The sequence below is a fragment of the Rhipicephalus sanguineus genome, chromosome 9, assembly GCF_013339695.2.
Source record: "Rhipicephalus sanguineus isolate Rsan-2018 chromosome 9, BIME_Rsan_1.4, whole genome shotgun sequence".
Taxonomy (NCBI): domain Eukaryota; kingdom Metazoa; phylum Arthropoda; class Arachnida; order Ixodida; family Ixodidae; genus Rhipicephalus; species Rhipicephalus sanguineus.
This window is the reverse complement of record NC_051184.2, coordinates 62,645,588-62,657,298: the sequence shown is the minus strand read 5'-3', so window position 1 is coordinate 62,657,298 and position 11,711 is coordinate 62,645,588. Positions and strand designations below refer to the sequence as shown.

At 43.6% G+C, this 11,711-nt stretch overlaps 1 protein-coding gene across 1 annotated transcript; it reads right to left on the bottom strand.

Annotated features, from left to right (window-relative positions):
- Nucleotides 1-3,848: 3,848 nt before the first annotated feature.
- LOC119405245 (uncharacterized) lies at nucleotides 3,849-9,847 on the bottom strand. Its single transcript, XM_037672054.2, has 3 exons — nucleotides 9,790-9,847; nucleotides 8,465-8,671; nucleotides 3,849-4,773 (listed from the first exon to the last, which is right to left on the bottom strand). Exons 1-3 carry the CDS (start codon nucleotides 9,838-9,840, stop codon nucleotides 4,597-4,599), a joined length of 435 nt encoding a protein of 144 aa, XP_037527982.1. The 5' UTR covers nucleotides 9,841-9,847; the 3' UTR covers nucleotides 3,849-4,596.
- Between the last annotated feature and the right edge of the window lie 1,864 nt (nucleotides 9,848-11,711).

Below are 11,711 nucleotides of genomic sequence, written 5' to 3'. Positions count from 1 at the left end.
TAAAGGCACGAAGTCGTATCATTTGTAGAAACTTGCTCTTATCGGTGAGCAGGAACACCTCTGTTACGCGGCAACTCCTAAACGAAGAAGGAATGAGACGTCATGAATGACGTGCGATTTGCGTGCAGCTGATTGGGATGTGCTGCTTCCGTCGCTCCTTCTTGGCAGTGGCAACGTTTGGTTCCGTGGTATACACTGCGTCTGCAGTCTTACTCCTCGAACTCCCGTGCCTGTCCTGCGTTTGTGAAATAAGTGCGCTAGCTGACACTTTGAAGCTTCCGTACAAGGAGAAGCTCACCGAAGTGCTGCCCACCCAGCAAAATTGCTTCCTCTCCAAATCTTTCACAGTGCGGTTGCTTGGCAGGTTCGGTTTCTCTGAAGCTTCCTGTGAAGCACGACTGCCAGGGGAGTCATGCTCGCCGACAATAAAATTCATGGAAGGTGTTCAGGCTTTCTCCGTGCATATCTGGTTTCCTCCCTTCTTCACTTTTGCTTTGTCCTCACTTCCTTCGACTTCTAACACAAGCGCCCATGCTGGAGTCTCCAATGGAACACTCTGGTTCTAATGGCTTCTTCCTCACGGCAACCTGACTCTCTCAGTGATGCTACCGAGGACTTCTGACTTGGAGCAATTTTTGGAGCAGCAAAATTTCCGTTTTGGAGCACTTTGGAGCAGCAAAATTTTCATCTTGGAGCACTTTGGAGCAGATAATTTTGCATCTGGGAGCACTTTGGAGCAGCGAATTTTACATCCTGGAGTGCAATACAGAAGCATATTGCATTAACATTCAAGCACCTGAGTATTATGGGGCTCTTATGAAGGCTAGAAATATTTCGACTCATTGCAAATCTCATGGAAAAAATCAACTCAGGAGCATAGGCGTGCGCACGGGGGGGGGGCAGGGGGGGCGCCCCCCCCCAATCACCTAAGAGGGGGGGGCGCAAAATCTGCCCCGTACATTGACCCTTGCGATAGCAATTATATGGACACTCTCGGCAGATTTTTGCCGTCGCAGTTGCCGTAATTTTCCGTATAAAGTCCAAATTAATATCACCACGCGCATTCTAGCCGCGGGTAAAAGCTCGCGCGCGCTGGCGACGAACGCGGCTGAAGCGGAGATTAAACTAGCCGGCCGTCTGTCTCCGCCGCACGGACAGCGCATGAGATAACATCTTCCCGCATGCGGGCCTGCCGTCGATTGCTCATCAAACAGAGAGGAAACGCCCTGCCCGTCTTTCGTAAGAAGCATGAAGGGATGCCAGGGGAGCGGAAGGGTGGGGGGGGGGGGGCGAGCGCATCGTTCGAAGGGCGCAGTCGCTTGCGCGCGCGCTATCTCGAGGCATCAGGAGACGGCTCTTAAACTTGCTCTGCTCTCAACGCTTACTTCGCGTTTAGAGAACTCAGAGCAAGAAAACGCTTCGGTTCCTGGAGGGGCCATATTCGCTTAAACCAGCGTTTTGTCGAGCTCGCGAGATCGGATCCAAAAGAGTTAGCTGCTAGTCTTACTTCGTTTCACAATACAATTTTTTGGTATCGCATTCATTGCTTCGCTCTTAAGCGAAACTGAGTTTTTTTAACCGTTAGCTATTGACCCCCGAAAGCGAGGGGCGGACGTGTAACATGGCGTAGCCGCTTCACTGTGGGCCGTCAGCGACGGGCCCAATACTGACAGCTGTGCATTTGCGGCTGCTCCGACCAGGAGATATGATTTTACTAATGAGATGAAATTTTTAAAAAAGCAAGCAAAAAATTCGAATTGGAACCCTAGCACGTGAGCTCGTAAGGGCAGGGCCTTTTAGGGGGTATAGTGATTAGAAACTCGGACGCGTGCTGGTGGAAGGAATTACGAAAAAGCTGTTCTGGATGAAGATCCATGGATAAAGTATATCTGAGGAAAAGTGTCAACGCGTTTCCACCGTTCGCGTGCTCTTCCATAAACGCGATCGAAGCAAGGAAAATTCGATATTGTCTCATATATCTACTGCGAGCGATCCCAGATTTCATTCCGCGATGTCCGGAAACAGAAGTGACAGACATTTTAGCGGCACTCATGTAGTTATTACTGAACATTGCTTTCCTTACGTGCCATGCGACGCTTGAAACGAGCTATCAGCAGCGTTTCTGGAACAGACGACGTCCGCCGATGAATCGCCGTCGCACTTTCTCGCTACCGATAGGCCTAGACGTCACGAGCCTCTGCGGAGAGCGCGTTTTTGCTGTCGAGCCGACTTGCAGAACAGAAGCTGCGTCGGCACCGTGCATGGCATCGTGGCTTACTCGGAACGCACGCGCGAGCGCTATTTATTCAACGGAATAATTTTTGGTCCATGATTGCGACTTTATTGGCAGCCCCACACTCTAAACAGAAAAACGCCCAGATGGGAGTTTTTGGCTTGTCCTCTAGAACACTCCCATCTGTACATCTTTCTATGCCCTCAGAAAGGGCGTAAAAAAATAACTCCCATAAGAGGGCGTGTATACAGTGTACGTTGGGCATAAATGTTACTCCCTTTGTGTCTGAATAGAATATTTCCACGAGAGACAAAGGGGGTTATGTCGTTCTCATTAGGGAGGTTTTTCGGTGTAATAATGGTGGCATATAACTCCCTTAGATGGGCATTTATAGGGCTTACGTCGGGCGTATGTTTTACTCCCTTTGTGCACCAATAAAATATTTTGCGAGGCACAATGGGGGGTTTTATCGTTCTTATTAGGGAGCATTTAAGGCGTAATGCAGTCGTTTCTAGGGGGGGAAATGGGAGTTTTTGTTATTAAGCGAGCACGTTTTTGTTTTGTTTTTTCTTAAGTTTGGGAGTGAATTCGGTGCTTTTAGGGTGCTTTAGTTTACTCCTCTGGGGAGTGCTTGCGGTAGTAAACGGGAGTAACCTTTGCTGCATAACTCCCTCTAGAGCTTCTATGCCATTTCTAAATTGCCAAAATACAGTCTCGCGAAAACTGAAGCCATGCTAGCATTCTTGCAAAACTGTATCTCGACAATTTAGACATTAATAAAAGCTTTGGGGGGAGGGGGGCTTTTCAGCAGAAGTGGCGACGCAGAACTTCCGAAAGGGTTCCTGCTTGCGCCGTTGGAGAAGACACACACCAAGCATTGACAAAAATATTTATTGTAGGTAAATGTCCAATAGCATATATAATACAAGTCTAGTGTTGAATTTCCGGCAGTGAGCACTTCTGCGGACAGAAACATACAAAATGCAGGTATTGTATAGCAGTGCCTTAAGTAAATGATAAGCCTATATAAATGCAAAAGAAGGTGGCCCTATCAGATATCACACATTCAAAACAGCTAATTGCGCAGTACTATGTGTAAAGCACTTTCACACATGACTAGAGATCTGTGCTGCCAACTAAATTTAACAGCAATTTTCACGGCTGCAATTATTCTGTTCACCATGACTTAGCACAGTGAAATAAATCATGGATACCTTAAAAATATATTGAGACAGGTCAACTGATCACATTTGTTTCATGACAAAAAGACTGACAAACTTGTAAACATGGATACCTTAAATATAACCTATAATATATGGCTACCACATATACCATACACAAACAATACAAATGCAAATAAGGTACCTGTAGTCACCATTTTACTCATGATGTCACAACATTCAAAAGTGACTAGGCTTTCTCACTGAATACTCAAGACCTGGGTGGCCCATCTAAAAATTGCAATGGTGGATAAAACATTTTAGAGCAAGTAGCCAACCTGCGAGGCCATGGGCATATTGTTGACATCACAAAATGAAAATTATTTTTATAAATGCTGCCAGGCATGGTTTAATAATAAAAAAAATTTAAGAAAGGGAAAATAGACAATCACCCATTTGTAGCCTGAAGCGACAAGGAAATCCATATGGATTTCTCAGAAAGAAAAGCTTTTTAGTTGCCGAAAAATTCGTTCTTTTCTGGGGTCCCAGACCCCGGACCAGGAAAAATTTTTCAGCAACTAAAAAGCTATGAGTTCTGTGGAATCCCGCAAGGTGGAGGAAAGGTTAAGAAAGAGAAAACAGATAACCACCCGTTTGTAGCACGAAGCCACAAGGCAATCCATATGGATTTAGCCGAAAGAAAAGCTTCCTCGTTGCCGAAAAATTCGTCCTGGTCCGGGACCCCGAACTAGGACGAATTTTTCGGCAACGAAGAAGCTTTTTTTTCCCTAAGAAAGCTGCATGAATTTTCTTGTGGCTTCATGCTACAAACAGGTGGTTGTCTATTTTCCCTTTCTTAATCTTTCCTCCACCTTGCGGGATACCACAGAACTTGTTTGCAATAAAAAATGTACACATTGGTTGTACAAGTGCACGCCGTATTCCACATGCGACACATGGCCAAGGTTTAAGAAAAAAAAAACCTTGCACAAAAAAATGCAATATTAACATTTGTCTGTCATACTTTTTTTTTTCACCTCTTCTCAAGGCACAGAAGTCCAAAATGCCAGCTTGCACAACGTACTTGAAGAAAACTACAAAACTACAATTGTGAAACTAAATTAATGTTACTCATTAAAAAAATTTATAAGTTCCAGAGCTTTGACACTCGGCTTCATGCGTGAAAGGTGTAGGAACGCGTGCTCAAAGAATGTGAGCATTTTGTGTGCCTTTTTTTGGGTATTCCACATGGAATACCCAAAACGATGCAAACAGGCACGCCATTCCTGCAAGAAGTGATGGCACACTCAAAACGGGCTCCCCGTCAATGTGTAGAGTAAGTCCTTTCTCCACAAGGCAAGGTGTGAGCAGGGCTTGTTCCTATGATTGAAGAAAAAAAAAGAATGCTGTTAAGCGTAATGTAACTTTTAGTGTCGATAATGCTGAACCAAACAAAAAAAATATTCCTTAGAACTATGCAGAAGAACAGCCTGTTCTGATAAGGTCAGCGAGGCATGAGGGGTGATCCTTTCTAGTTTTCTGCCACTTCATCTGCTTCCCCAAAGTTGAGAATAACGTAACTGAGCATCATGAAGCCACTCTTCATTTCATGGACCACACTTCTTTGGAAAAAGAGTTCAAACTCTGAAAGTAGCTGGCAAAAAAAGATAAGAAAGATCGTTCCCAAAGTATTTCCAAGTAATTGCACAGCTAATGACACTTATTGAAGCTGATATGCCAGACAGAACAAGGGTTGAGGTCTATTGTTACAACCATAAGAACAAAAACAGTGCAGCGAGAGAAAGGAAAATGAATGTGCACAAAAAAGGACTTGCTACAGGTGAGATACACGCACAATCTACTGCAGCAGCCATCCTTTAGTTTCCTTGGGATATATGTTCAATTAACTCTGGGAATGTCATCCTGTGCCAGTGAGGGCCAAGGAAGCAGGCAAATATCTATTAAATGCAAAGCATTTCTCAGCAAACCAAATGCACTTTAACTGCTTCTTTCTGCTTATCTATCTATTAAGCCGCGTATGCCAGGGCGCTCTCGTGGTCATCTCCTTACCGTGGCACATACCGAAATTAGCATATGAAACCGTGAGTATATGACAGACACGATTCACAGCTCAGCTGATGTCTTGAGTGAATGAACAGCACCAAAGAACAAGGACAAACAAAAGAAGCTAAAAATGGCACAGGTTCTCATTTGGCTCTTCATTGTCGCAAAAGTGCTTGTAATCCATGTTTAGATAGGACAGAAATTTTGCATCGCCACAGGGATCAGCACATGCGAGAAATCATGGAAGCCTTTTACATGTCACTGGAAGGTCACAAGTGCATCAGCCAACCTTCGGTAGCCTTATCACAGGCAGATGTGTCATATCTCAGGAATAGTTTGCCTCATGTTCATGCATAATCAGCCACTTGGATATCTTTTGTTACTTTTGTTACCTTGTGCATTCATGATGATTGTTTATAATCCTTCTCCAGTTGCTAATTTATTCCGTTCATTGCAGAATAACGCTTTTAGTTGTGAGTTAGCACCGTTGTCTGTCGTTTCTTTCATTCGTCCTTGTTCTTTCGCACTGTTTATTCGTTCAAGATGGAAGTGCACTAACTTGGCCAGTTAAATGTTCTGATGTCACAGCTGATGTCCCGAATAATGTGATGACTGGTCAACTACAGTAAAAGCACGTTAATTCAAACTCAAAGGGGACTATAAAACTGTTCCAACTAAGCGGAGTTCGAATTAGCGTGCGGGCACTAGATTGAACAGATATCGTGCCACACCGTGTGGAGAGAACCCAGAGAAGCCACCTCTGGACTCCTTCCCGCAAATTAGGCGATATTACACATTTGTGGCAGGTAATTTCGTAAGTTAAGTTCATGCTCAAACAACCAACAGAATTTATTGATCAGTCAGTGATATGCCAGAAACAAGCAGGGACTTGCATTCACGTGAGCAGTGAGCCTTAATGCCAAAATATACGAAGCTATTTGTGCTCCAAAACACATTCTTTACATGGCACAGTTAACACAATCAAAATTTAAGGTCTTTCTTTCTTAGTTTACTTATAGAACAATATTGAAATTGTCCAAGGGGACACGGCTAAAGGCAAACACTGCCTGACTGGGCCATGCCACCCATACAGCAGTAGCAGCAGACAGACGACATTTGCAACCATAAAATCATACATGCAAATCAATCACTACACTTGTTTTACAGATGAAAGTAATGAGTAATTTGGGTGATCATTCTGGGCCGATTTCTGTGAGGAGGAACGAAAGCCAGAGGGCTCCCAGTTTGAATTCACCGTTGTAGATACCAACGCGTTCGAATTATCGGGAGTTTTCCCCGATAGAAATACATAGGGCTGTGCCGGGACCAGGGCGTCAGTTCAAATTAGCAGTAAGTTCGAATTAACCAAGTTTGAATTAACGAGCTTTTACTGTACCTCATTAAACTCTTCCCACCAGCAACATGTGGCACATGCCTGCATACCACAGCCTGTGGTATCACAGGTGATACACTGTCTTTACTAGCGACAGTGAGAATAGGCTTTGGAAATGTTAACATGATAGTGCTAAAGAGAAAACCATGTGCCGGCATTCAAGGCTTGAGCCAGAATCAAACCCAGGCATTCTGCACAGCATTTAAGTATTCTACCAGAGACACCAGTGCTCCAAGCTCTTTTGGAAAAAGACGCTGCAGAAGCATCATGTCAGGGCAATGCTAATTATGGTTGCAGTGCCTGCGATCCACTTTTAAACAGCGTCGTAACCATTACATATGTACTCCTGCGACTCGGCAAGGTACGGTCAAGCATTGCTCAAATATGCCAGTCATCACAACGCAGTGTGGACTTCATTGCAATGAAAGTGACATCTACGTTGTAACATGAGTGACAATGTTACATAGAACCATGAGCTCACATTATTCTTGTCATTACCGATGAATCGTACTTTTCATACACTCATGTCTTCCAATGCCAATTTTAGTGTCTACCAAGGAGACATGATCACAAGAGTACCACGACATAGGGGGGTGGGTAGATAGATAGGCAGATGAAACAGTCAAAGTGCCTGTGGTTCGCGAAGAAATGCGTTGCATTTAAAATAGCGCACAGAAAGAAAACATGCTGCAAGTGGAAGCTGCATCCACCACACAAACATGTAGTACACGCCAAGCAGGTGAATAATAGGAACTGGGCTCAGGTCGCGCATGCATCAGCATTTTTTATATACTTTCATTTCACTATTAATTATTGTATTTAACTATCAATCATACATAATCGTGTAACCATGATTCGCTTGGATTCACTGACTGCATTTTTACAGTTGCAAATAAACGTTCAAGCTCCTGGTCTCCTCCTTGCTTATTATATATTCAATCGTCAAAGTTGGCAGTATTAATGCCAAATGAGGATTCATCCTTGGTATTATTGACAGGAGGATAGCAATAAAGTAAACTGGAGAACCTGAACACGGTGGATATTTCAGTAAAGCACAACACGAATTTGAACAATGTGCATTTGGCTGCTACTTGCAGAAAGCTGCCTTTTCATCCAGTTTGACTGCACTTTAGCTTATTTCAAATGACAGTTTCCTAATCCCTTCTTTGGCATCATTGTTTTCGCCTTGCATGAACAGCCAATAAATATATCAGCCAGTATTTTAAGGAGTTGAAGATATCCCACATTTACAAGACAAATGAAGTTGTATGAATATTTGGACTTATCCACATTGCTGCACTGACTGAAGCACATGTCTTGGTGATTGGATGAACGCTAGGTACTCTATTTCCTAAACCATGATTCTGTTTTTTACTAATGCGTTGCAGTATCAGTCGATTGTTGTGCTCTGGTCTACATCCTTTATCACTGTTGAGAAGGTTTGACCCAGTACTCATCCCGAAGTACCATTCAGTTTTCATATCAGATTTCATCACTGCAGCCAAAACAATGTTATCCTGTGATAAAAATGACACTGCAATTACTGCCTGAGATACACAGGAGCCACTAAAACAGACAAACAAAAAGAAAGCAAAGGGTCTTGCTCGAACTTACCAATGCCTCAGTTCCAAGAAATGGAAACAGTAAAAGAGCATCCGACAGGGTGAGGCTGCGAAGCTCTTTATGCCTGTCCAGTGCTGTTGCCCGCAACCTTGGCCTTCCTGTTGCTTCATCGTGGCAGGCTGCATTATTCTGGAGCCTTTCGTTATGAATTTGCAAGGACTCAACGGTTTCTCCATATGTAGTAAGATGGCTGCAGTCCTGAAATGCAAGAAAAATAAAATGAAATGGTGCAGTGCAACTACAAGAATGCAGACAATCACTCATCCAAAAATTCAGCAGGTCCCACGCATTACGGGAATCTGTTTCATGCGAAGCAGACAGCAAGCAGCTGTCTATGCTGCATTTTTTTGGCTTTGTGTGAAGCATTACGAGGTGGACTGCCACGTTTTCGTAAATAAAGTAGTTGTGTGCAAATCGTGCTCTTACTGGGCAGGCTGACTACATTGACGTTTAATGGGCCTGAGGTAAAGTCAGCACTTATGTTAGAGCAAGGACCTCGGTTTTATTGAAACGAAGCGCACGCCACGGTGCGACTCACATTTCGCATTGCTCGACCCCGGAGCAATACCCTTACAAATGCTACGTGTGATATTCACAACATCGCACGCTACGATGTGACACTGCGAATATGATACGTAACATTCTTTAGTGTATTCTCCGCATGCAAATTCGGCACTCAGCAGCTTTGGACTTTATTGCGCGCGCAAAGCCACAAAACTCAAACAACGCAGAAGCTGTTGAATGCCAAGAGCTTTCAGCCGCAGTCCTCATGCTGGCATAAAACTTGATTGCTATGTCGCGATGAACAAACAATCAGTTGCCAAACATTTTATCAGAGAAAAAAGTACCGTCACATACGTGGTGGTGTTGGTGGTGGCGGCGGTACGTTATAAGGGAGGGGTGTAGAGCACACTTCAGCCTAATTAAACACTGGAGTCTTGTGCCAATGTGAATGCAGTCACAGGATGACTAATGCGGCTTTTACACTGCTCTTATGCAAAGAAATACAGGATGTACTTATTTATCAGAAAATGAAAGTGTATTAACGTAACAGGCATTTGTTTATTGTTTTCTTGATACTTTCAATAACATGGCACTCTGTTAATTCGGTCATTTTTTTCGGTCTGATGATATCCAAATTGATGAGCCTTTATTGCACAATGTAACTAATTTATTTTTCCTGCATTTGTCACTTTAGTTATTTAAGAAATCTGCTGCCACACAGCACTAAATAATAGCGCAGCACGAGTGGTACGGCAGCTGCTACACCAAGATACCATCAGAAGATGTAAGAAATATTTTTCAAAGCAACTCACAAAAAGACGGCACAATTTGTTGTTTGCCACTTCTTCAGATGGTGCCTGCATTTGCTTTGGCAGACAGCATTTCCTCCGAGCAGTTTTGTAGCTTTTTTCCTGTGTTGTTGGAACTTGTTCCTCAGGGCCATCACCCATGATTCCTGTAAAGTTTTAAACACATACATTAATAACAATCATTGAAAAATTCATCAGTGTTGCAGGTGTACACACGGAACTAACTACACAAATGATATAGCTGACGGCACCATTATAGCACCAAACTTGAACAGAACTAATGAACCAGACACCATGTAGGGCCCAGTATGCACGGTTTTATGTTGCTGAAAGAAACACTGAACAAAATTTTTGCCCCCTAGATTCTCAGCCATACTGAAAGATTGGGTGCCGCATTCTGTAGCCACAACCTTCATTTCAGGCAGAAACTAATGGAAAAGAATGAATTGAATGAGTTTTTCACAAACTGCTCTGTGCAGCGGCCATGCTGTGAACTAGAGGAGGTGATGCTTAACGCCCCTGGCAATGGGAGTGCCAACTTTGCCAGCCGTTGCCTGCATCTCTCACCTGGCTCTGCTTTCACTATGGTTCCTAGAGCCCGTATGATCGGCACCGACAGCGAACAATGCTCTTGGTTGGGGTAAAGGCCCGAACGGGTGTGGCACACCTCAGTGCCTTTGTGAAAGCCGTTGAGTGCGATGCAGATGAGAGGCGGAAAAAGGGAGGTAGCAGAACAGGAAAACATGCACCCTGCATTCGCCAGGGAGGCATTTAATCTCGCAGCCGTCGATGTGCCCCTCTCACTCTGACGTGCAGCTGTCACGCACTGTTAATCCACCAAAACTACACCCAACTGTTTAAAATATGTGAAATAAACTGTTTATCTGAACACTAGCGCCTTTCAAGTGGTATTTTGTCATTTTTTACCTATTTTTGTTAAGCATTGCTTTAAGAGCTACATTGGGTTCATCACATATCAACTAGCTAGCCCATCTATCGTCCTTCATTTTCCTGCACTGAGCATGACTGTACCGCTATGACGAGCATTCTGAAATTTTCATGGCAAATGTATCATAAATTTGGAATGTCCACACGCAATTTTCACCAAAATGAGAGCGCACGTCACTTCTGTATCAACATAAATACAAATTTTGCTCTACATGTTACCGTAGATCCCACCTAAAGCATCAAAACAAAAAAATGGCAGCACCTATAAAAAAAACAGGTTAAATCATAAACAGCAATTTGATCTGCAATTTGAAGGGTCCTTGTTTCAAGAATGTCTGTGGCAAACTGGTAAATGTGTGGTGGCGCTCCAGCTTATGACACTCCTGAAATGGTGAAGGCTATATCATTGTACTTGAAAAGCTGAGACAAAGAATTAGGTGGTCAACTGTCACTTAATGACGTAGCAAAACTTTATGCACGAGTGGATGCCTCATTGCTTGTAGACTGGCAGACAGATGTTGCAAAAATAGCAAAGCAGGCTGGCATAATGCAGGGCATATTCCCACCTAAAATTTATGAAAATTAAACTAAATGTTGCAGTTTGATGCGTCCAAACCGCAATATTATTATGTGGCACACCCAAATGGTGGGGAGTCCAGATTAATTTGAACCCCCTGGTGTTTTTTAACGTCTGTCTACATTGGTAGAGCATCGGGGCGCATTACACGAAGGCTACAGGTTCGGTCCCTGCCAGCGGCAAGTTGCCTTTTGTCCACTTTACTTTCTTCGCATCTACTATATTGCGTTACCACAATGCACTTAAAGCAGTACAGTTAACACCCCCTATACCTTCTTTGGCTTCATTATCTGCTGGTCTTTATCAAGGTTGAATCTGAGCACATGGCTTTTGCATTTTAACCCTTAATGAAATGTACCCACCACAGACGAGACACAAGTTCTGCATTCTCGTTCATAAC